Consider the following 26572-nt stretch of genomic DNA (forward strand, 5'->3'; position numbering starts at 1 on the left):
CCATCTGCCTGGAATGCACAGCTTCCAAGGACTCTGGGGAAAACCCTTGAAAACTCTCACAGGCTGACACCATCAGCAACATCTGCAGCAACCGCAGCGATAGAGCACCGGAAATTCTAGTTCTTCCAGTTGCCCGGGATTCCCACTTTGAACTCTTCCTGGAAGCGCTTTCTTCACCCCTTATCTTGCGAAATCTAGCGGGCCCTCCCTCCGCTCTGTCCCGCCTCTTATAGCTTCGAGAGGCGCCACCCGCTGCTCTGAGCTGAGCCGCAGCTGCGCGTGACCCGGGCCGCCTCGCCTCCCAAGCGTTTCCCAGCAGGTGGGTCCCGTCGCCGCTCTTGCCTCGTACCTTTCGCCACGCTGCCCCGCTCCCTTCTCTGCTTCAGCCCAGCTCGAGCCCCTGCTTCCAGGACCTCACTCCCTCGCCAGCTCGCACTGGGAAGGAGGTGCTGGCGAACTCCCTGCCGCGCCCCCCTGCGCCCCTCTCCAGGAAAGACCATCCAAGGGTGTCGCGCGTTGAGTTAAGCAATGCAGCAAGCATCTAGCTTCCTGGAGTTTTCTCGCTCATCTCTACCCGAGGGTGCCGAGAAACCCAAAGGTGGAAAGGCTTAGGGTTTGTATTCCTCTCTGTGCCTTACTTCTCGACAAGAGCAATCTTGTGGCGCTCACCCAGAAGGGAGCCTGGAAGAATGTGGTTTTGGCAATCTCCGCAGTCTCAGATCTTCACCAAGAGCTGAAATTTGTCCTGAGATCTGCAACACTTCCGTCCTTGATCTTGACTTAAAAATCTCCTTCTGAAATTTATCGATTGCTTTTCCAGAGAAATATCGTTTACAAGTAATTTATTGTGAAGAATAAATACAGCCTGGTTTCCCTTGTTTGTCCAGAGGCAGCTAGAAAGTAGTCCCCCTCCCCCCCGGTGGTAATTTAGGAATTTTTTTTTTAAAAGATGACTATAATGAATGTGAATTGGATGGAGAGTAGGGGAGGGAACTTGAAGAAGTCTATCGCTAAATCTAACTAGCAGTTCACCACCTCTGCCTCCGTTTCCACATTTGTAAAACAAAAGGCTGTTGGACCAGATGATCCATGCAGTCCCACACTCTAAATCTAACAAGGTGAAAATCCATGACCAAAGATGCTTGCTGGTTTGAAACATACTGAAAATCTCATTAATGCAATAAGTATAGCCAAGTGATTGCTTTCTTCATAATAATGCAAGTTTCATTTTTATGGGGAGAGTACCCAGTTGTGGAGCATCTCTTCACATACAAGTATCTTAGACATCTGCCACATTTCTCATTCAGAGAATACGCTCAGCTTGCTTGCTTGCTTGCTTTTTTTTTTTTTTTTTTTTTTTTAGGGTTTTATTTATTTATTTGGCAGAGAGAGACAGGCAAGAGAGGAACACAAGCAGGGGGAGTGGGAGAGAGAGAAGCAGGCGCCAAGCAGTGAGCCCAATGCGGGGCTGGATCCCAGGACCCTGGGATCATGACCTGAGCCAAAGGCAGATGCTTAGCGACTGAGCCACCCAGGTGCCCCTACTCTCAGCTTTGAAAACCATTCTTCAGCCATGCTATGTGAGAATGTCCTATTCCCTATAAATGGCAGTCATATAAATGTCACTCACATGAAAGAACATTTTTTCTGATACAGTAGGTGTAATTTTATAAAATGGCACATTTATTTGAAGCAGTAACTTTTTTGAGATATGGCCTTTTGCAAGGCCCCGAGTTTTTCAGAATGCTGTGATTTAGCACAGAATGAAATTCCACCTGTGTGTATCCTACCTGCATGGCAAACATTGCCAACCCAGAAAACGGGATGAAGCTTTCCCCTATTTATCAGGCTTCGAGGTTGTAAAGTAAATGGTACATGTGTACAGAGAAATTGGGTCATAGCACTTTCTCCATCGGCAATGTTTATGGTCCCGCTGAAGTTCATATAGAAACTGCAGGTTCAAAAACTAATGTGTATAAGACCTAACCCCTAACTTGAGAATAATTTCCTGATTTGTGCCTGGCTTAAGCTTGCTAACTGGTGTTAGAAGTAGCGAAATACATTTTTATAAGCCTGTTAATAAATTGAAAACCCTGAGCCTTGAGCCTTGTTCTGCGCAGTTTTAAGAAAAATAGATCCATATGTCAGAGAATTTTAAAATTGAAGCAATGCTGGGCAGTCATTTTGCTCTTCCCCGTCTCCTGAAGGACCACCCTTAGTCACTCTACCATTGTTAATGCCATTATTAAAAGGACATAAATTCTCCTTTTAAAATCTCCCAAGTAGCTGATTCTGCAGTCTCCCACAGAAACACAATCCAATGTTTCATGATCCTCACCATCTGGTCCTCTTTGCAAGTCATTCGGATCTTTTGTCAACTGCTATTTAAAAATCATTTCCTTTTAAAATCTTAAGAAGACTAAAATCTTAAGAAGACTTAAGCCACTGTCAGATTTATGTACCTAATCACCTTTCAAACTTGAAGACTTGCTAGAGTATCTTGTACCTTGTTTCCTCTGGGTTGTCCTCCAAGAAGGAGGTCATTCGCCATGTGCCTTCACCACATCTACCTGTAATTCTTACTGTGAGACTCTACACAGGCTATGAATAATGTAGTTGTCTGGGTGGGAGGGTTTTTTTGAAGTTACAGTTCCTCAAGAAATGACAGAAATTAGACTTTACAAAGATGAGAGCTCTGAAGTCACCTCTTTGACTCTGTTCTTTGTAAATCCAAAAATTATGAGTCAATAGTTAATGATTAAGACTTTTTGAACAGTTCTGCATGATGTGTTAAACCTACTCAAGATATTTTGAATGACTTTTAGGACATTTCCGAAATGTTCAGAATTCGCACTTGTTCTTTTGTTGACAAGAAATCACTTCTGGAAGGAATAAAGCCAAGTAAGGATAATTAATGCGCAAAACAATGCATGACGGGGTGCCTGGGTAGCTCAGTTAGTCAAGGAACTGCCTTCGGCTCAGGTCATGATCCCAGAGTCCAGGGATGGAGTCCCAAATCAGGCTCCAGTTCCAGGGGGAGTCTGTTTCTCCCTCTGACCTTCTCTCTCATGCTCTCTCTCACTCTCTCTCTCAAATAAATAAAATCTTAAAAAAACAAAACAAAACAAAACAATGCATGATAAGAAAACATACTTGGCCTATATGCCTAAATAATTTGTTCTTCCAAAATCATTAAGGAAAAGAGAACAAAGATTGGGTGTACTGTTTGAAGATCTTCTTTCAGAAATATATAACTGCAAAAAAAAAAAAAAAAGCACTACTCTACCAGAAGTATTTCCACTCTAACTAGGCAGGACATTGACACCCTGATCCAAATGCTTCTCCACAATAAACTCCCAGAAGAGTGTATTACACCATGTGTGAGATTCTTACCACATTGTACTTTGACAGTCACATATTTCTACAAACTTATTTTGAGAGAAATATGTTTCTTTTAAATGTAGATTGTATGAACCATCCTAATGCCAGGCTAAAGTAAAGTCCACTTTTCAACTTAAAAGGGAAAAAAATGTGACAAAAGGTAATTTTGAAAAGTTAGGAATTATAATTTTAAAAAAAGAAACTAAGAGGTAGCAATGTCATTGCATATCACATTTCATAGGTTATTAGAACACAATCTAGGTAGTCTCTTTTGCCTGAGTGCCAAATACTGAAGGGAAAAAAATCGCAGGGGGTTCCAGTCAGGTCTTCAGTAATGTTGGCACTAATGCTGGGAATCCAAGGGGGCACTTCACAGTCCATGCTGATTCTGCGTGTTTCACCTCAACCTGCTCTTTTTACACAGTGTGGAAACAGCTTTGAACCCAAGTTAAACAGTGGCTGAAGCCATTTTGCACAGACTTTAGTATACTTTCTTGTCCTGTTTCCCAGGTAAATTAGTTCCCAATCTTTAACATGGGGTCCACTGTGCACCTTCCTGTGCTTGGGTCCTTACAGGTCACATTAGAGCAGTTTGATTCTGGGTCTACATCCTCCCCAAGACTGGAGCCTGGCACGGTGCCTGGCACAGACAGTCTGTTCACAAAGTTTACTGAAAACATGGAACCCCACAAGATATTGATCAAACTGATTCTGAAGTTTGGAATACATGAACCCTCATGGATGTACTGGGTTATGAGCCCGGATGCCCCCTGCGCTGTACTACCTAAGGTCAAAGTGTCCAGAGTTCAACTGCTTGCCATTTGAGGAGAAGCATGAGCTTGCTATGTACTGTACAGTACATATAAAACAAAGGGTGGGAATTGTTATTTTTTAAAAGAAAGAAGAAATTGGCAGGAACCTTAGTGTTTCTTCTCATTAACCTTAATTTTAGTGACCTTATTATGTTGCTATACTGGGTAAGTTTCATTAAAAAAAACTTTACTTTAGAGTCTAATTCATTTTAAGGAGTGATATAATATGATTACAGCATTTAACTGAGGTCATGAAAATTGGAATATTGAATTCTTAATGGTTTTAATTAGTTTAACTTAAGTAAAACATGTTAACCCTTCTTTAATACCTGAAAGCATGGCATAAGATACAAAGCCTAGTGAACAGTTCAAAAGAATTGTTACACCAAGTCATTCTTATACCAAAAAAAAAAAAAAAAAAAAAAAAAATGGATTGTGCTCCCAGTTGTTTCTTCATAGGAGAGGAAAGGATGTTGAGGTGAAAGCAGTTCACAGGTTGGCAAGTGGTTCAATTCAGTTAATGATGAAAGGTGCCAGTTGCCTCTAGTTTTCCCAAAGTGTGATCCCCAATTGTGCATTCTTGAAGCATATCTGGAAAATGGGAACACATGTGTTTGGGGATGGAATTCACAAAGATGTTCCTGTTTCTGTCTCCCTGAGGGAAGCAGGAGTCTAGAAGGATCAGATTCACAGTCAGCATTGTGTTCATTCCATGTGTGGGGCGGAGAGGGTGTGGGCCCTTTGCCGGGGTAAGAGGGAGCCAACATGGACCCTGTTTTCATTAAAGCCTAGGAGCTTTCTGAGAAGGGAGGCTCCTAAGGAAAGAGATTTAGGGCTAAGTTGCAGACAGGACTGGAAAAGTGTATCATCCTATCAGCCAAATTATTTTCCAATTTCCCTGGTCACATGCCATTCTTAAGGAGAAGGGATAAGAGGGAGGGAAAAAGCCAGTGGAGTGCTGGTAAAGGACTCTCTAAGGAAGAAAAAAAGAAAAAGTCCTGATTTGTAGCATTTGCTGATTCCTGTGGTGTGGAAACTCCCACCATGGCTGATTTCAAGACCTCACCTGGCAAGCCAGTCTCCAACCATACCATTGAAAAGAGCTGAGATTGAAAACCAAGGAATTTTAAAAAGGTGCTGTCTCATTAAAGAAATATTTTAAACTAGCACAGCTCTCAAGCTTGTATATTAGAGTGTAACACAAGGAAAGGGGAAGGAGTTTCAAGAGCACTTTGTCCCCTGGGGTAAGCCAAGGAAAGTCTGCAAGGCCAGATCCTGCCCTGAAGCTCAAGCTGATGAGTCTTGGCAAACATCAGAGGCACTATGGCCACTGAGGAGTCCTCGCCTCTGAGAGCCAGCTTAGAAATAAAAGAAAATGATACCCCAAAGATGGAGACTATATTCCTAAGAATGTGTAAATCACTCCCAGAAGATTTTTCTTTCTTTCTTTCCTTTTTTTTTTTTTTTTTTCCAGATTTATTTATGTGTTTGAGGGAGAGAAAATACCTGCACTCGAGAGCTGGGGGAGGAGCAGAGGGAGAGGGAGAGAATTTCAAGCAACTCAATGCTGAGCACACAACCTGAGGGGGGCAGGGGCAGGGGAGTAGGCAGGCTCGTTCTCATGACCCTACAATCATGACCCAGGGGGAAACCAAAAGTTGGACACTCACCCAACTGAGCCACCCAGGTTCCCCAGCCCCAGGAAATTTCTAACAAATGATAAGAAGATAGATAATGTGAAGCAGAATGAGTTTCATCAGCAGGGACTTCGGAGTGGGATCAGATCCAGAGCAAAACTCCTCTACCCCAAAACTAATTTGGCAATTCAGATAATTATATTCAGATAATTTTTAGTGGCCTCAATACGAAGATAAATGACTATTCATAGGAAATTTACTGAAACAACGTTCATTCAAAATTGAAATGATCAAGGGCACCTGAGTAGCTCAGTGTGTTAACTCTGCCTTCAGCTCAGGTTACCATCTCCAGGTCCTGGGATCAAGCCCCAAGTAGGGCTCCCTGCTTGGTGGGGAGTCTGTGTCTTCTTCTCTCTCTGCCTCTCCCCACTTCTGGTGGTTTCTCTGGCATACTCTGTCTCTTACTCCCTGCTTGGTGGGGAGTCTGTGTCTTCTTCTCTCTCTGCCTCTCCCCACTCCTGGTGGTTTCTCTGGCATGCTCTGTCTCTTACTCTTGCATATCAAAATCAATAAAATTTTCAATACCAAAAAAAATGGAAATGATCAAATCTTTTGCTAAATGTCTCTGGCCATAGTAGTCCTAGAAAAAGCAAAACCCACTAACTGACACTGAATACTAAGTGGGTTGTTGCAATCACCAAAGTATCCAATAAGCAAATGCTCATGTAGCCTGTACGAGCCAAATGTCACGTAATCAGTGAGACAGAGCTGTTTTTCTGTTGGTGACAGTCCAGGTTCTGTCCTGATGCTGAATCTTTGGTGAACTACAGATTCCTAAGAAGTTGTTCGGCATTTAGAAGGTAAATAGAGGTCAAGACAAATTAACTCAGACAAGACTAAATTCCTGACCTTGTCATCATGAGCCCCAGGCTTTAATCAAATGAACTAACTATCCTAGTCAGCGGATAATGAACCTACATGATAAAATTCTTGGCCAGGAAATCAGAATACAGTCTTCATTTATCCCAACAGATGCACTGAGATCTAAATGCAGAAACATGTATTAATAAGATTTCTGGATGAACTAGAATTTCATGAAGAACTTAAATTAAAAATAAATAATTTTTCTTTTAAAGTACAATTAAAATAGATAACAGAGTTCTGCATCTCCTTGCTGTCTTGGTAATTCATTGGGTGGTAGTAAAATGCTACTAACAGAATCATAGCTATGGCACAGGCCATAGCTGGTTCTAGTTACTAGCAATTCCTGAGGAAGTATATTTACCCATAAGAACATAAATGTGAAGGTTAGATTTAGTTATGCTCTTGTGACTTGATCAAACCATACAAGTTAAGATTACTGTTTCCTTTTGTATTCTACTGGCTAGCAAAAAAACAAATCATCAGTAAACTTGGTTGCTATGAGATAAATAACATTTTCTTACAAAATAACTGAAATAATTTATCAGATTTTCAGTAACCAACCTACAGTTGGTTATTTAGATTAAATGCATTAGATGCTAGATATGTTAGTCTGTGACTATCACTAAGTGAGGTACTTCTAATATAGAGGCTAAAATAAGAAATACACTATTATATTTTCAAATAACATATAGACACTGAAAACTAAATGTCAAACAAACAATTAGTAGAAAAATCCATTGATCGTAGATATGTTACATTTTTCATAAACTGCAATCAGAGGTCTTTTTAGGTCAAAGTCTTCTGGTTTTACTGCAGTAATATATACTTGTCAGAAAAGGATATCAGCTTAACTGTGGATATGCTTGCTTTCCCTGAAGAACCTTGATCTCACTAAATACAGAAATAGCTCAGTGAATAAGTTGGATGAGTTCATGTGTTAGTGGAAGCTTTTAAATTTTTAAAACTATTTTTTTGCTTTCCATTTGTCCCTGGGATATATTAAAACAAATGTTTTAATCACACAAAGACTGGCACCGTTGCAGAACTCCCTCCTGCCCCTATGCCTTGAGATGAAAGGAAATTCTTGATAGATGGGTTTCAGCTCATTACAGATATGTTGTGAAGTCATGTAGGGCTTTCAGGTCAAAATTCAGAAGGAATAATAAAACAGAAGGAAGAAGTTAAAAAAAAAAAAAGTCCCTATTTACAGGTCTCAAATTAAAATGAAAAATCATGTCACATCTTGCAGAGTTTAAAAGCGCTGTTTATACTCTAGCTCTCCGGAAGGAGCCAAGACAGATCACTGGATTTGTGTGCTACGACCCCAGTGGAAGTGTACGAGTCCAGTGGGGGCACTACTTGTGGAAGAATCCAACAACTTGGATGAACAATCATTTCAGGATTCAAAGTGAATTCTTAAGTGGGGACTATCTTTAATAGTGATTTCATCCAAATGATAAAGGAGGGAGTGTGTGGCCCTATGTGAGAATCAGTGTTCAGGAGTACTCTAGGACATCGGTGGGGGGATTTGACCCAAAGGACTTTGTGGCTCATGGAGAACAACTTGTCAGGGTTTCCTTGAGGCAGTTACAGAGCAAAGCCTTCCTGCAGTCTGACACCAAGCCCTGAGACTGACTCCCTTGATTCTCTTTCCTGTGGGGACTACATACACATTCGTCCCTCTGGTTTTCATAAAAATATGAATTCTTGCCTCTCAGACTCAGCCAATGACTATTTTGTGGAAAAAGTTGTGGTAAAGCAGGTGAAATGTTCCTGCAACCGCTTACAACCTCATCAATACTCTGCTTTCTCTCCGACTTTTCCTTCCCTACCATCCCTCTCCAAAAAAGATAGCCTTATCTTTTTTCATTTGCAATGGTTCTCAGTCCTGGGTGCTCCTTCAAAATTGATTGCTTGTTTGGGTTGGGGTTTTTTGTTGTTCTTGTTTGTTTGTTTTCTGTGGTTGGTTGGTTTTTAGAATACAGATGTCTGGGCTCTACCTCAGACCAATTGATTCAGAATCTCAGGGGGCAAGGCCCTAGCATTAAATATCTACCTAGCTGATTTTAATGTGTGACCAGGGAAGAGAACCACTGTAGCAGGCCATTAACTGAAAGCTAACAAATGGGCAATGGTTCACAATTTTGGCTCAACAGTAGAATTATCTGGGGGAGCTATTTTGGAGGAAAAAAAAATGCTTCTGCTCTTACCCTAGACCAGTTGACTGAGAGTGTCCAAGAGTTTGGTCATCTGCATTTTATACAAGTTCTCTTTGTGATTCTACCATCCACCAGGATTGAGAAGCACTGGTTTCTAGCATAACCCTTGGTAGTAGTATTTGCATCTTATAAACCTTAGTGATTCTAAGAAGTTGTTTTGGTGGTTGAACAAAGGTCTGGAAGGAGTGCCAGGGAGATATCTCACTGTCTGTACCACCATTATAACCCCTCTCCCTGCATTCCCACCCAAACCAAATTCTATAAAGAGTTTCTGCTTTGCCTACTTATAGTCTTTATGGTTCCCAGCACACTATTTCTATTACCCCAAATTGTGCATTATGATGATAGTTTTATCTTTATAGTCCTTTTCATGATTATCTCCAAATCGTTTTAGAGAAAGAATTTTTTTTTTGCATTTTTAGTTTGTCTAAAAAATATAAAATTGGGTAAACTGAAAAACAATATAATACTATGTATAACTAAGTTTGAATCTTTATATAAAATAATTTACCTTAATTTGTATTTTCTATGAATTTCTCAGAATAAAAAACATAAGAGGATTCATGGAGGTTGATTTTTCCTTTCAGGTATATCTGCACCTGAGAGGGAGGGGGGATTTTCTTTCCTCTTCTCATTTTTACAAGTGGTCTTATATTCATAAATATTTACATATTTTCCCCTTCACTCTCTGAACACATTAGGGGAAACAAAAGGCCCATTTTCAAAAAAAAAAAAAAAAGACAAGAAAATATTCACCGTTCAGAAGTGGCATGGTTGGGTTGTTGATTCCTGTTCTTCTTACTAAGAGGAATGATGAATAGGGTCTCTTCCAGGGCAAAGAGAAGGGAGAAAGGTCAATTTGCTCTCTTGCTGCTGATACACAGGGATTTTAAATTTTTATTTTGACGTATTCTCCAAATGAGGGCTATGCATATACAGAAATATACTGCTTAGGATGAAAAGAAGTCCATTATACAACTTTAGATTTATTAGATAACTGTATTATCTATTTATTAGATATCTGTAATTAGATAACTGTAATATCTATTTATTAGATAACAGTACACTGCCACTACGCTTTGACATTGAATTAATATCATAATAAAGATTGTGATTATCTCCTAAACAAACCAAATAGGCTGCATTGTATTTTTGGAATATGCCAAAAATCATTGATTTGTTAAGTATAAGCATTTAAAATAAACAGTTTTTTATAGCTATGGACAAGATTATCCTAAAACTTCTATGGGAAGGCAAAGGAACTAGAATTTCTGAAATAATTCTGAAAAATGAAAAATAATAAAGTGAGAAGAATCAGTCTACCTAATTTTAAGTCATCAAAACCGCATAGCATTGACAGAGGGTAGACACATTGATCAATGGAACAGAATAGAGAACCCAGAAATAGAGCCACATGTGTATGGCAACTGATTTTTGAAAAAGGTACAAAAGTAATTCAATGAAAGAAGGATGGTCTTTTAAACAACTGATAGGGAAGTAATTAGATATTCATAGGGAAAAAAATGAACTTGGCTTAAACCTCAGAATTTATACAAAAATGAACTCAAAACAGATAATGGATTTAAAAGTAAAATATAAAACTATCAAGTTTTGAGGAGAAAATATTCAGGACTAAAGCCTAGGTGAGGAATTCCTAGATATGAAATGAAAAGCACAATATATAAAAGAGAAAAGGCAATATGTTAAATTTAATCAAAATTAAGCACTTCTGCTCTGTCAGCAACCCTGTTAGGATGATGAAAATACAAGCTACATATCTAGAGGAAGTATTTGAAGGCCATGTATCTGACAAAGACCTCATATCTAGAATAAACAAAAATTCAACAGTGAAAAAACAAAAATCCAACTAGAAAATGGCCAAGATGACCACTTCCTCATATCAGGGAGATCATATGATAGTTGTCTTTCTCTGCTTGACTTATTTCGCTAAGCATGATACGCTCTAGTTCCATCCATGTTGTCGCAAATGGCAAGATTTCATTTCTTTTGATGGCTGCATAGTATTCCATTGTGTATATATACCACATCTTCTTGATCCATTCATCTGTTGATGGACATCTAGGTTCTTTCCATAGTTTGGCTATTGTGGACATTGCTGCTATAAACATGCTGGGGGGAGGGGGTTTGGGAGAAGGGGGTGGGATTATGGACATTGGGGAGGGTATGTGCTTTGGTGAGTGCTGTGAAGTGTGTAAACCTGGTGATTCACAGACTTGTACCCCTGGGGATAAAAATATATGTTTATAAAAAATAAAAAATTATATAAAAAAAAAAGAAAGAAAATGGCCAAGATGAGATGACTTTTCACCAAACAGGGCATATAGATAGAAAAGAAACAAATGAAGGAGCCTGTACAGTGGACCACTACTCCACAAGAAAAAGGAACCAACTGATAGGCTTACCTGCTTGGAAGGACCTCGAGGGCATTATGGGAAGTGGAAAAAAAAAAAAAAAACATTTTTGTGAAAAGGTCACATGTTGTGTGATTTTATTTATAAAAGTTTCCCCAAATGACAAAATTAAAGATTTAGACAACAGATGGATAGCTTCCAGGGGTTAGGAGAGCAGAGATGGAGTGGCACTGAATAGTTCTGTATCCTGATTGCCCCTAGTGGATCCACGAACCTACCTTTGGGATAAAATGACATAGAACGATCCCTACACGTTACACCAATGTCAGTTTCCCAGTTCTGACTTTGCTCTAAAGCTATGTACAATGTAACCATTAGAGCAAACAAAGGATTTGCAGGAACCTCTGGTACTATCTCTAAGACTTCCTGTGAATCTATAATTATTTCAAATAAAATGAGTCTTTTGTTAGTAGCACTGATTTATTAAGTATAAACGTTTAAAATATGCGATTTTTGTTTTCTTGTTTGGACATTTCCACGTTTCTCACATGCTGGAATTCTCCTAAATTGGGACCCTCTCTAATCTCTGACTCTGGGAAGTGACAGAAGTAAACCGCAAAAGCCAGTCAAGTGCTAACATCCTCATGGGATGCTTCATTGGAATGTCCCAGAAGAAGGCCTCCTCAGGCCTGGGGTGGGATCTGCAGACCGAGGGGCTTGGCATCTACATGACCCACACCTGATGCCCCCCAGGCCATGTACAGACGTGCATGCATGTGCGTGTGCACACACACACACACACACGCTTCTCCAAAGTCATCTTTGCCATCTTTGCATCTGTGTTGTCGGTTATCAGTCTCTTAATCTATATGAACACCAGGTGTAATCACTTTACCTGTGTTGGCCCCAGTCTCTACCAGCCTCTCTAGGAGACGCAAAATCGGTCCTGGAGATTTTCCAGTCCAGAGGTACTCTTGTTATGCTTCCTGTTACAGAACTGAGGTCTGTAAAGAGCAGAAGGAAAAAGAAACTGCCCTGCTATGTTTTAACTATCTGAACCCCCTTTCCCTTAGTAACTCTGCTTCCTGTGTACTACCTTTCTTATTTTCTTTATTCCCTCTTCCTACATCTAAGAGTAAAATAGGATTAGGAAACTTTTTTTAAGTCATTGCATAAGAAATCTTATACTACTTCCATAAATCCATGTTTACACATGGGAGCTATTTTGAATTACAAATAGTCTGAAATAGGCATAACTTCCTTATTTACATAGTACTTACTGTAAGACGAACCCTCAACTTGATCTCCCTTGTGGTTTAGATTATGCATACATCTCATTTTTATGAACTCCTATTATTAGAATTTTTTCCGAGAGTTCAGAATGAAATTCTTCCAAAGAATTACCAACTTTTTTATTTTTTACATGTTATTTCATCATCCCAGTTATGGGAACTGAGGTCTGATCATTTTTCTTTTTCCACACACAAAAATAACAACAATAATAATAGCAACAACAAAAATGTTGTTCTTGTCCTGGGTTGATTTGCAAGCAGAGCTGGTGACAGTGGTTTGCAATGCAAATAGTTTACCAGGGAAGTGATTCCAAGGAGCAGGATTGAGAGGCAAGGGGCTCTCACTTGGCTCATAAGAAAGGTCGCAGGAGAGAATATTAAGTCAGCCACCCCTATAGAGGAGTGGTGCGCTATTCCATTGGGGCTTTCTTTTTTTTTTTTTTTTTTAAAGATTTTATTTATTTATTTATTTGACAGAGAGAAATCATGAGTAGACAGAGAGGCAGGCAGAGAGAGAGAGAGAGAGAGAGAGGGAAGCAGGCTCCCCGCTGAGCAGAGAGCCCCATGCAGGACTCGATCCCAGGACCCTGAGATCATGACCTGAGCCGAAGGCAGCGGCTTAACCCACTGAGCCACCCAGGCGCCCCCATTGGGGCTTTCTGAGGAGCTTTATAAAATGTGTCAGAACTGAGTGCCAGATGATGAAAGTGTAAGCACCTGTTTATTCATGGATTCCTATTCTCCATTGGTCTGTGGTGGCCCCACGGGTCATACCTGTCTGAATGCTAAGCAGGTATGGGTATCAGAAAAGTCTCGGGACAAGAATCCAGAAACACAAGATGTGGGTCCCCAAAGTGGACCTCTCTGTTAGGCAGTGGAAGTTCAGCAGATCTCCGTTACTACCCAATGACCAGAAATAGAACGCGGAGGATTTGAAGAACTCAAGATGTCGCCAACACAATTATCAACCTTCGAACTTCAACAACTTGATAAGGACTAAATGACTCTATTTCTTTCTAAGTCAATCAGTGATATTTTAATATTTCCTTACTGTCTTTGTACCTATAATTTGCCCAGTGAAGTGTGTGAAAGTTTAAGAAATTGAAAACAATTTCAGTGGTTGGTATAACAGCCCAAGTGTGTTACACTGGATTGCCAAGCTGCATTTTAAGAGGGAAAAATTAAAATGAGTAAGAATTACAAATGAGAGAAATTCACACTTGAGCTGTTTATACATCTGTGTTTTGATAAACTCATATGTTCTAAAGTCTTTTCTTATAGGGTTTCATTTGTAAGAAATAAGTGGGGAAAGCAGAAACTTCTTAAGAATTATTGAATGTTATTTCAGATAAATTTTATCTATTTCCAATATTTAGTTAAAGAAGCATAATTAACCCTTAATTTATAAAATTTATATAAAGGTTATATTAATTAGGTAATCAATAGATTGAAAAATTAGAAAATCACTAGATTATTTGAATAATCTATTAATGACAGCCCATTTACTAAGTACTTACTATGTCTCAAGGAACGTTTTAAGATACATTAATTCATGGGGCACCTGGGTGGCTCAGTTGGTTAAGCATCTGACTCTGATTTTGGCTCAGGTCATAATCTCAGGGTTGTGAAATCGAGCCCCTCATGGGGCTTTATGCTGGAAGGGGTGCTTGCTTGGGATTCTCTCCTCGCCCCCCCCCCACCCACCCCATGACCTCTCTCCCCACCCCCCGCCAAAAGAAACAAAATATACATTAATTCATTTAATCCACACAATGTCTCCAAAGCAGGTGCTATTAATCTCTCATCTGAAAGATGATGAAACTGAGACATCCAGAGTCTCACACTTGAGAGACTCACTGAGAGTCTCTGAGGGTGCCAGCAGGAGTTGGAGCAACAACAACAACAACAAAAAACCAGTGCTGTTTAGTTAACATCTCCATTAAAAAAAAAAAAAAAAAAAAGTTTATGACAGGTCAGAATAAATTAAGGTAGTGGCCAAATTGTCAAAGTAGAGTCTGGACTCTCTGTTTGCAACAATTAAGGTGATCCAAGTGAGAATATGTCAATAAAGATAGCATTCATCCCATTAAAGGATACTGGTAACTTTATCATATCTTTATTTTACTTGCAAATGTCTGTCTGAATAAAAGAGAGAGAAAAATAATATATGAGGGGAAAACGCTGGATAAAAAGTGAGGGGATAGTCAGCCAACTGACATTCTTTGAACACATTCATAATAATGAAGCCATCATTCACCAGTTTGAGAATTTGAGCTCTAACAAGTAGGTATGAACTGATTAGCAGCTTATATTACACAAGTAGTGACTTATATTATAAATTGTTAAAGCAGTTTGCATTGGCAGATGCTACAGAGAATTTCGGAAAGACCCAGCTATGTTTTCATAGGAGAGACTTGGTGTCCTCTTCAGGCATTCCTCCAACCTTGCTCATGCCCTTCTCTGACTCAGTGCAGGCTGTCCGTCACTAGCTAGTTCTACAAATGACTCAGCTGTGGTGATTCAATCAATTATTCAAAGAGTTTCAGTGAAAGTACAGGGTAGTCTTATATTTCCTGTCCATTTCTTCCATGACTTCTCACTACCTACAAAGCTCTAAATGGTCTGCTTATGATACAGGTACACCTTTTGATAAGCTCAGGTAAGAATATAGGTATTTTCCAAAGGCTACAATGGAAAGGGCAAATTTCTGAAATCTCATTAAAAAGGTGTGAGCTTCCTGTGCTCTACAATTGGCATGAAATCCACCATGTAAGAACTGAATAGTGACTACATCTGGTTTAAATTTCACAGCAAATTCACTGACGGTTTCTTGAAAGCCATTTGGGTGATAGAAGCAATGTCTTTACAACATCCTCCCAACTTCTTTCCTTCTCCCTTATTCTTCCCAGTGGTTACACTTTAATCACTCACCCTTCTCTTCATTATGTGTCCTACACTGTGCCTGGCACACAGAGCAAAGAGCTCCTTCCAACACCTCCATTCCACCTTTCTAATATCACTCAACAAATTTTGTCAAGGAGTGCCCTTTCCATCATAGTCAGTGCTCTTACTAGCACTGGGGATACATTACTGAACAAAAGAGACCAAAGAAAGAAAAGAAAGAAAGGAAAAGGTAAACTGAAAATTTACACTAAAAGATAAATGTTATTTAAAATAAATAATTTTTTGAGAAAAATTTATTATTGAAATAAAAAAATAATGTTCTTCAGAATAACCTAAACTATATTATTGGACCATGGGAATTTGAGCATTTTTATTTCGTTTGTCTTTAATTTAAATTTCAAAAGCTTTTAAAAGGTAACTCACATGCTTTATAACAATATTTCAGTTTAGTTTTAATTTGCATTTCTTTTATTTTGGGTAAGATTAAAATTTTTTTTACTATATTATATCACCTTAGGATGAAAATCAACTTATATCTTTTTCCCAATTTTCTATTGGGCGATGTTTTTTTTAATTTTTAGGAGTTAAAAATATTTTTTGTTCTTTGTTGATGATCTTCTGACTTTGCTTACAGTGGTTTCTGCTTTGTAGGTATTATTCATTTTTATGAAATCACAGTTTTATGTAATATATATGACAATTTTTACTTTTAATTTAAATACTAGATTTCAGGTTGAGAGAGATATTTTGTGTTTTTGTTTATTCCTTTATTCTTTACCGATTTCAGGGATTTGTGGTATAGAAAAGAGGCCGTTTCCCTCTAAAGTTACAAAAGAATTCTCCATAGTTCCTTCTAGTTTTATTATAGTTCTACTTAAGATAGATAGATAGATACAGGGGCACCTGGGTGTCTCAGTCATTAAGTGTCTGCCTTCAGCTCAGGTCATGATCCTAGGGTCCTGGGATCTAGTACCACATCGGGCTTCCTGCTTGCTGGGAAACCTGCTTCTCCCTCTCTCACTCCTTCTGCTTGTATTCCCTTTCTCACTGGGTCTTTATTAAGTAAGTAAATAAAATATTTAAAAAAATAGATACATAAGTAGATACATACATACATACATACACACATGATTTAAATCTTTAATATATTTTAAATTTCCTTTGAAGAGGAGTATGACATGTAGATTCAACTTTTTCTCCCAATTGGCTATTTAGCTGTCCCAATATTTGCTCCTGAATAACCTTCTTCTCACTGACTTGAGATGACATCTTTATCATATATGCAGAGGTCAATTTCTGTACTTTTTACTATTTCACTGAACATTTTCTATTCCTGTGACACTGCCATATTACTTCATTATTTTAGCTTTATAGTATTTATTTTTTAAGGAGTTTATTTATTTATTTGACAAAGAGATCACAAGAAGGCAGAGAGGCAGGCAGAGGGAGAGTGGGAAGCAGGCTCCCCACCGAGCTCGATCCCAAGAACCTGAGATCATGACCTGAGCCAAAGGCAGAGGCTTAACCCACTGAGTCACCCAGGTGCCCCTTAGCTTTATAAAAAGGTAACTCGCATGCTTTTTAACAATATTTGTTGTTATAAAGATAACATATAAAGATAATTTGTTGTTATAAAGATAAATTAAAAATTATATAAATTCAACAATATTCAATAGAACTAGCCCTCTATTCATTACTTTGTTTTTCAGAATTTAGAAATTAATTTAGGGAAAACTGAGAGCAGCATAAAGTTGATCAGCCCATCCAAGAACATGCCTTTAGATTTACATAAACCTTCTCTGGGTCTTAAGGGAATTTTATATTTTTCTTCATATATATCTTGTACCTGTCTTGTTATCTTGCTAGATTTATTCCTAAATATTTTCCCTATTCTGCTACAGCTTTAAGTAGAGTCCATTTGCAAACTAATTTTTTTAGTATGTGAAGAATATTGATATTAATTGGGCTCCTAAACAAGATCCTGGATTGATTTTATATATATGGTACTTCTTCAGTTGACTTTCACAAGTTCTCTGAGACACAGTTTCATCATCCACAACCCCTTTTGAATTTCTATACCTAAGATTTTTTTTCTGTGGTCTAGTTGTATTAGCTAGAATTTCCAAACAATAAAATAAAGTGGTCAAAGCAGATACATTTGTCTGGCTTATGGCCCATCTGGTTTATGGTTTTATTGGGAGGTTTCTGGAATTTTTTTTTTCTTGGTAATTCTCTTTTAAGTTTGATTCTAGATTTTAGGTTGAAAGAGATACTTTATATGTTAAGGAAATACTTGTCTACTCCTTTTTTTTTAAACTATAAGTCAAAAATAAATGTCAAATTTTAACATCTGCCCATTTAGCATCCACAAATATGACTATTTTTCTCTTTAAATCTTCTAATATGGCAAGTTAAATTAATAGAGTTTCTAATACTGAGTTTACAGAACTCATCTTTACATTCCTAGAATAATCCCCATTTGATCAATGTCCATTTTCTTTTAACAAGCTGCTGGATTCTGTTTGCTGATGTTTTATTTAGGAATTTTTGTATCATGAAACATAAAGAAATTGCTCTACAGTTTCTTTACTAGTGCATTCTTTGCTAGAGTTTGCTCTGAGAACACTTGGAACTGTTAGGTTTTGGGCAAAGTTGGTATCATTGCAACACATATCCATAGTTTAAAGCATCCACCAACAAGTGTCCTGATTTTTCACTGCATCTCTTTATCCAACAGAAGAAGTTTTTGACTAGTGATTTTTTTCAATCAGACACATATGAGAATATATATGACCATAATTTTTCCATGTTGAACATTCCTGTATTGTTGGCTATTTCTGTTATTATCTTTCAGGTATGGAAAAGACTTCTACAGGTGCATTTCCTTCGACTATGAATTCTTCAGAAAAGCAAGAGACTGTATGTATTTTTGGAACTGGAGATTTTGGAAGATCACTGGCACTCAGAATGCTCCAGTGTGATTATTCTATTGTTTTTGGAAGTAGAAACCCACAGAAGTCCAGTTTGCTGCCCAACGGTGCAGCGGTCCTGAGCTACTTAGAAGCAGCCCAGAAATCAGACATCATAATCTTAGCAGTCCACAGAGAGCATTATGATTTTCTCAAGGAACTAACTGAGGTGCTCAAAGGAAAAATATTGGTCGACATCAGCAACAACCTCAAAATTGATCAGTATCCGGAATCCAATGCAGAGTACCTCGCTCAGTTGCTGCCAGGAGCCCATGTAGTAAAAGCATTTAATACCATCTCAGCCTGGGCTCTCCAGTCTGGAGCACTGGATGCAAATCGGCAGGTACGGTTAAATGATTAATTTACACTCAATCTTTAAAAGGTGAAGGTTTTGGGGTGCCTGGGTGGCTCAGTCAGTTAAGCCTCTGCCTTTGGCTCAGGTCATGATCTCAGGATCCTGGGACTGAGCCCACCATTGGGCTCCCTGCTTAGCGGAGAGCCTGCTTCTCCCTCTCCCCACCACTCACGCTCTCTCTCACTCTCCCTGTCTCTCTCTCAGATAAATGTATAAAATCTTAAAAAAAAAAAAAAAGCAAATGTTTTAATGCACACCTACCTCAAAGATGCCAAAACAGAATTCCAAAATAAAACACCAACTAAACATTTCCATTTGCTAATATGTGCTGCAGATAATTTTCTTGGGTTTAACCAAGTAAAGTCGTCAATGTTGTGATTTATTCCTCATTGTCAGCACTCTCAGTTTCTAGTTTGATGGAACCCAATGACGTCAGGTTCCATGCACGTACTAAAAAATAATAAGAGTGTTGTTGGATAACCTTTCCATTCCTATACCACTATATGAAACTGGTTCCATTTATTCATGGAGATTAAACATAATCCGTAAGTGTTGTAGCACCCATGAATACAGAAGAAAAACCATTCACCCTGTGGAGAACCAAGTCCTATGGTATCAGTGTGATATGCTTAGAACCACTTTCAACTTGAACCCTGGTACTTCACCATCCAGCACATTTGTCCAAGTTTAAAACATACTGTGTCCATGCCCTTGTCTGAAAAGCATGTTGTTATTTTCTTGTTTGGCATGGTGCTTACACAGACTTTCAAAGTAATGCCCAAAGTAAAGAGTAAATATTATTTCATTATTTATTAATTGATTATTCTTAACCCAGGTGTTTGTCTGTGGAAACGACAGCAAAGCCAAGCAAAGAGTGATGGATGTTGTTCGTACTCTTGGACTTACTCCACTGGATCAAGGATCTCTCCTGGCAGCCAAAGAAATTGAAAACTACCCCCTGCAACTATTTCCAATGTGGAAGCTCCCCTTCTATTTGTCTGCTATTCTGTGTGTCTTCTTCTTTTGCTACTGCGTTATAAGAGACGTACTCTACCCTTACGCTAACGGCAATCAAGACAGCACATTTCGCTTGGCTATTTCCATTCCAAATCGGATCTTTCCAATAGCAGCACTTACATTGCTTGCCTTGGTTTACCTCCCTGGTGTTATTGCTGCCATTCTGCAACTGTACCGAGGGACAAAATACCGCCGATTCCCAGACTGGCTTGACCAGTGGATGCTCTGCAGAAAGCAACTTGGCTTGGTGGCACTGGGATTTGCCTTCCTTCATGTCCTCTACACACTTGTGATTCCTATTCGTTATTATGTACGATGGACCCTGAAAAACAGAACCATTACCCAGGTAAATCTTTACTCATTTGCATTCTCCAGTTCCTTAAATCAAAGAGAAGTCTTGCTACATCATATTCCATTTCACAATTATAGAAAATTGCTCTCTCCTAAGCATCTTTATTTTTTAAAGTCCTAGAGCTCCTGTCAGGTTTGGGTTATTTTCTCTTTTGTTGATGTTGTTGTTGTTGGTTTGGTTTGGTTTGGTTTTTGGTTTTTGATTTGTTTGGTTTTTTTTTTTTTTAATGAATGCAGTTGAGACATTATACAACTATTGAGAATGAAAGTTAGATTCCCAGGTTCACTTGGACCCAGATGTGCATTCCCAGGACTCATAGGGCTACGGGCAAACTGACAGATTTGGGGGCTCAGGAAACCTAATAACACCTACTTGAATTCCTTGGGGAGGGGGTACAGTCAATAAACATAAACCAATGTGTTTTCAAGCTTCTATTTTTATGCATGCTGCTTGCTTTTGGAAGTCAACACCAACTACCTTCTAAGTAAGGGGGCTATTCAAACCTGTGTCACAGGAAGGTAAACAAATTCACAAAAGGGTGCTTATAACTTCATTAATGTTTGACTTGCAGAGAGCCATCCTCAATAACCAGAAAACTAAACAATTCTGAGCAAATGTCAAATACTATTTTCTGCATAGTCAAAAATGCAGAGAGAATCAGCGCAGAGAGTTTTAAAGCAGTCCCAGAGGAAGTGCTATCCATCCATTCTAGTTTGGAAATAATTGGTTTTGATCAATCTTACTGCATTTTCAAAGTTTATGAGTCGATAACTCATTGATGGGACTTCTGTGGAATTTTCTACATTATTTCCCTCACAAATACACGGGAAGTTCTTGGGTAGGAGTCCCATTTTAAGGGCCTGATTTTTCTCAATCTGTGGTGTGACAGACTTGATGCTGTATTACAACAAAAATAAACATGAAAGAACCCAAACGTTGTGTGTGTGAATAATCAGCAAATAAAGCAGAAAAACAGAGTCCTGATACAATCATTTGAGAACAACGAGTTTTGCTTGGGGAATGAGAAACCATATGGTAAAGAAGGTTTAAGTAAATGTTTACTTTGTTTTAGAATTTATAGGGTCAATTAAAACTTTCTACACAACTCCTAGAGTCAACTATTATAATAAAGTCCCAGCAGAACCAATTACTATTTCTACCAAGAAATATCATTTCCAAGTGTATTTTTCTCTACAGCTATTTTTAAGTGATTATTAAGAAATACATACAATTCACTGGGAGCCAATACACCCTGCAGAAGTATTTTTCAGTCCCCTTAAAAGTTTGGGCAGTTTGTAAAAAAATTTAATTTTTAAAAATTGCTTTTAATTTTTCTTAGGTACTAGCCAAGACAGACAATCCATTTAGCACCACTACTGCCTGGCTTAATGATTCGTACATAGCTTTGGGAATCCTTGGATTTTTCCTGTTCGTCCTCTTGGGAATCACTTCCTTGCCATCAGTTAGCAACATGGTCAACTGGAGAGAATTCCGATTTGTCCAGGTAAGGACTTCTAATATTTAATCTCCTTTATATTGCAAAATAATTCTGACTTTACAAATATTTTCATTTTTATCTCTTACTATGCATAAATTTTCATTTTGCTCCTTCACTTCCCTAGCAATGTCACAAAAATAGCAATTGAACCAAATTCAAGTGAGAAAATACTAAACTCTGGTACCAAAAGGCATACCATAATAATTTTGTTTCCTAGCTGGGCATCACATGCCAAGATCACTGCCTACTCCCAGAGCCACAGGCCAGAGGAGAGAGTGAAAAATTCCAACACTATTAAACTTTGTATGTAGGAATGTGCTAGATGCAATGTGAAGAGACCCAAAGACAAAATTTCCACTTCTGAAAATCAACCTTAACATCTGTACTGATAGATATTGATACAAAAGGGCATATACTAAACTCAAGTTTAAAACCATCAAAGCAAGCTATGTTAGACTGTAATCATACCAGACCCAGTGTTGGTCTGTAAGGGGGAAAATTGTTGTTTCCCACGTATCAACCACCAGATACCTCACTAAAGGCACCTAGTTATCATTCTTATAGACCAGTAATACTTCAAGTATGGTGCCTAGAACCTCACCATCAGCTGGGATCTTATTAGAGACACAAGTCCCCAGGCTCCACCCAGACCTAATGAATCGGAAACACTGCAGGTGTGGCCCAACACTGTGTTTTAACAAGCCTTCCAGATTATTCTGATGCATGCTTGTTGTGAACCAGGATAATAATAGAGAAGATCATTAGTAACTGAAATTAGATTTGAATTTTATAAAACTATTTGAATTTCAAAAGTCTTGCAGTTTCTCCCAGAGAACAAGTGCAGTCAACATTTTCTCATGTTGACACCTTTAGTCAAGGCATTAAGACAGAAATAAACATTGAGCTTTAGAATTTAGGACAAAACAAGCAAATAAAAGTGAATTTGCTAATTGTTCTTTATTGCAATAGAAATTAGCTAGCATCTGCTTTTAGTCAGTAACATAAACTAATGTGGTACTTCTTGAGGACATACTGTAACTTATTCATCTCTGACCTCCAGAAAAGTTGATCAAGGAAAGAGTTTTACCATTGGGGAAGAAATCAAGGTATATTATTTATTCTAACTGAGAAGAGTTTACACTTAACAAACTTTCCCATCCCCAGCCAGGTTAAGATGAAACCAACTTAATCCCCTTCACCTAGATTGCCCATCCTGAGAATTAAAGTACAGCACAAGAAATATAGTCAATAGTATGGTAATAACATTGTATGGTGACAGCTTGTGCCTGCACTTATCGTGGTGAACAGTACAAAATGTACAGAATTGCCAAATCAAGATGTTGTATACCTGAAACTAAGACGATGTTGCATGCCAACTATACATGCTTCTAAAAACTTTTTGGGGGTGCCTGGGTGGCTCAGTGGGTTAAAGCCTCTGCCTTTGGCTCAGGTCATGATCCCAGGGTCCTGGGATCGAGCCCTGCATCGGGCTCTCTGCTCAGTGGGGAGCCTGCTTCCTCCTCCCTCTCTCTCTGCTTGCCTCTCTGCCCACTTGTGATCTCTATCTGTCAAATAAAATAAATAAAATCTTTTAAAAATTTTTAAAAAATAAAAACATTTTGAAGGATGAAACCACCATATCATTAGTAAGCACAATCTTCTTTTTTTTAATGCAATATTTATCATCCCAAAGGAGGGTTAATGCTTTCTCCAGTACTTAGCAGAGTGTTCTAAATATTTCAGATGTCAAACATTTGTGGTTGGTAATGAATATCCTTCATTGGCTTAGAGTGTTTCACTTTAAAATATAAGTACAGTATTGATGTATATATATTTTTTTCTTGCTTGTATAGTCCAAACTGGGTTATCTGACCCTGATCTTATGCACAGCCCACACCATGGTGTACGGCGGGAAGAAATTCCTCAGTCCTTCGAGTCTTAGATGGTATCTTCCTTCTGCCTACGTGATAGCACTCATCATTCCCTGCACCGTGCTGGTGATCAAGTTCATCCTCATCCTACCGTGTATAGACAAGACCCTCACACGAATTCGCCAGGGCTGGGAGAGGACCTCAAAACCAACATCAAATGGACAATATTTAAAGCAAAATTCAATTTGCATGGACTCTCAGCTCTAGTATTGTATATTTAGAGAAGACTATGTAATGGGCACAGTTAAGAAAGCATTTTTCTCCCACCATTGTTTGAAGTTTGTTAACAGAGAAGGAACTATTGCCTGACTTTGAAAAATTGACAGACAGGACTAGAACACCATTTAATCTGGAGGTTAGTGATGAATCTATGTAGGTCCCTGCCTCTCTTCTTCCCAGAGGCAGTGGGCTGAGGTAACAGTGAGCTTTATGGTTTCACACTAAAGTGTTTTTTGTTTTGTTTTGTTTTTTAACATGCATGACCTAATGTCTTGCAAAATCCAGGACAAATATATGCAACTTCCTTCTCTGGTTCAATGGCTGAGTGCAATGAAAAGGAAAACAGTAAGATGGTGGCCACTGATAAAGGCTTTCTGAAACATGTCTTAAAAAAAAGGGGGGGGGTCAAATGAAGTAAAAGGAATGAGAATCTTTCTTACTGTTCTTTCTAAGTGAAGGTGATCCTAAGTATTGCCATAGTGAATTCTATAGTGAAAAGTGCTCTTCAATTTTGCTTTTGCCAACCCGGATGGGTGCTGTGGAGAACTATTTCACAACACAACAAAAATATCACCATTGATGGAAAGTAACCATGGGCTGAATACATGCAAATCTATTACCGTTGTTAAAAGATTCTTCCTCTACAAGGAATAGGTGTAGGGAAGATTGAGTTCAAACGGAGAGATAGCCACTTGTCGTTTTTCAATGTACAATAAGCAAAATAAAAGCCCTTGCACAGAAAGTTGAAATAAGCCAGAATTTTAGACAGCAAGCTAAATAAACTTTATAAAGTTGCACTCTACTAGGTTTTGTATGATTTCAGTATTGAAAATGCTTTTTGAATAGCATATTCCAAATATATTGTTCAGTACTAATCATCTATGAAATGGATTTCTAGCATTAAAAAAGTAGCTGCTGTAATTTTTCAGGGCTTATTATAATTTTAAGCAGTGAAATTAAGTGAATAATGAAAGAATAAGTTTGACCCAGGCATAGATGAGAGAATTATGTAAAATCTTAGAGTAGAAAGGTGTGAACAGTAGCTGAAATATGAGACTTGGTTCTTTCTCCAACCTTTGCTAGAATGCAGGGTGGTTTTCTCTGTTTTTCCTGTGGTGACTATGCCATTTCCAAGATGATCTTCAGCAGGATTAGCCTTCCTGGCTCATGCATGGAGCTGGAAGAGCCTCAAGCACCCTCTTCCCACAAACCGAAATAACCAAAAGCCTTTGGGATTGACATTTTTCTGCCTGCTCTATAAAGGCCATCTATTTTTCTTTTTTCTTTTTTTTTCAATTTTTATTATCATATATGCTACGTGATGCAAAATGATTAAAACACATGAAAACATCACCCACCACCCAGGCTATTTCTCTACAAAACGTTTTGATAATAGTTTCATCTACACTATGTATTCAATTTTACATCCTTCCTTTTTCACTTAATATATCAGTGGTTTTGTTCTCTTACATGGTATGCATGTATTATTAGTGGCTGCAATATATTACATCCAATGGGCATTTATTTAACCCCTGCACTAATTAAACATGTAGGTTATATCTATCTTTTTTTACTAAAACAAATAACATTTCAGAGAATATCTTAGCACTTATTAATTTTCCGTATTTTAAATTATTTCCTTAGAATACTTGCAAAGAACTGGGATTACAAAATTAAGAAACTCTTAATCACACTTGATATATATTGCCAAATTATTCCTAAACTGACCTCGTCGATTTCATTGCCATTGGATGAGGGTGTTGGTTTCATCATACCTTTTACAGATTTTGGTTTTTATATCAGTTTGTGTTCACTGAGAAGGAACACAGAACACATGCTCCATTAATTTATCCCTGATCCACCTAAGCAAGCTTACAAAAAACCTGGAAAACCGTGAGCAGAGCTGGGTTATATGGTGTTATATGAGGGGGGAAAGACAGGGAAAACATTACTACTCATCCGTTCCATTTTGTGCAAAATGGCCAAGTCTTCCAGGGTTGGAGCTTGCTTGTTGTCTAGAGAATGGTTGCTTCAAAATTAAATACTACCCAGGTTGAAGTAAAGAAAGCCTCTGTGGTTAACCATGCTCTTTGGTGATGAGTTTTTACTGGGCCATAGTTCATCATTAAAATAGAAAATGCCACACTTAGGTTAAAAAAAAAAATCCTACCTGGAGTAAAACTCTACTTTTATAACCCTAGTAAAAATGTTCTGCCTGGGTAGTTTATAAAAGCCATCAAACGTTCTTCAATGGAAGTTGAAGAATGCCTCCAGTGGTTTTAGTGTAACAAGGCCTTGGCAACCCTGACCTCAGCCTCAACCACAAGGGCTCCAAGCCCCACCAGTAGACCAGAGAAGCCAATTTCCTCCCCTTGTCCCTCTCAAGCTCCTTCCTCGTCAAACCATCAAACCAACTTGATCCTCCTAACACAGCAGACTCCTCCCTTTTACCTAGGGTTGAAAAGAAAGAGTTTGGAACAGATGGGGGTAGTGAACTTCCTTTTAACAGGACCAACCTGTTCTCTATTAAAAAAACAAAAAAAACAAACAAAAAAAAAACTTAGATTAAACTGCACTGTATTCTAGGAAAATTTTTAAGCTCACAAAACTTTTATTTTTGTATGTTCTCCCCATGGTAAATGATGACTGCTTTTGTCAATTTGTACTCATTAAATATTATTTTAAAAATA

At 38.3% G+C, this 26572-nt stretch overlaps 2 protein-coding genes across 5 annotated transcripts in view; one reads left to right on the plus strand and one right to left on the minus strand.

Moving 5' to 3' along the window:
* The window catches only part of LOC309844936 (uncharacterized protein), a 422422-nt gene extending 420004 nt beyond the window's left edge, over window positions 1–2418 (minus strand). For all 3 annotated transcript variants that reach the window (XM_082692366.1, XM_082692368.1, XM_082692367.1), the window contains exon 1: window positions 350–2418. In XM_082692366.1, coding sequence (XP_082548492.1) covers window positions 350–500 — 151 coding nt within the window. In that variant the 5' untranslated portion in view covers window positions 501–2418. The remainder of the gene's footprint in view (window positions 1–349) is intronic.
* On the plus strand, window positions 74–26572 carry STEAP4 (STEAP4 metalloreductase). Of its 2 annotated transcripts, none has more exons than XM_082692365.1 (5): window positions 74–319; window positions 18396–18853; window positions 19701–20228; window positions 21574–21738; window positions 23623–26572. In XM_082692365.1, exons 2-5 carry the CDS (start codon window positions 18398–18400, stop codon window positions 23698–23700), a joined length of 1227 nt encoding a protein of 408 aa, XP_082548491.1. In that variant the 5' UTR covers window positions 74–319; window positions 18396–18397; the 3' UTR covers window positions 23701–26572. The 2 variants fall into 2 exon arrangements, with proteins under 2 accessions (XP_082548491.1, XP_082548490.1); XM_082692364.1 differs by having other exon boundaries at window positions 132–319; window positions 23586–26572.

Source organism: Mustela nivalis, assembly GCF_964662115.1.
Source record: "Mustela nivalis genome assembly, chromosome: 12".
Classification (NCBI taxonomy): Eukaryota; Metazoa; Chordata; class Mammalia; order Carnivora; family Mustelidae; genus Mustela; species Mustela nivalis.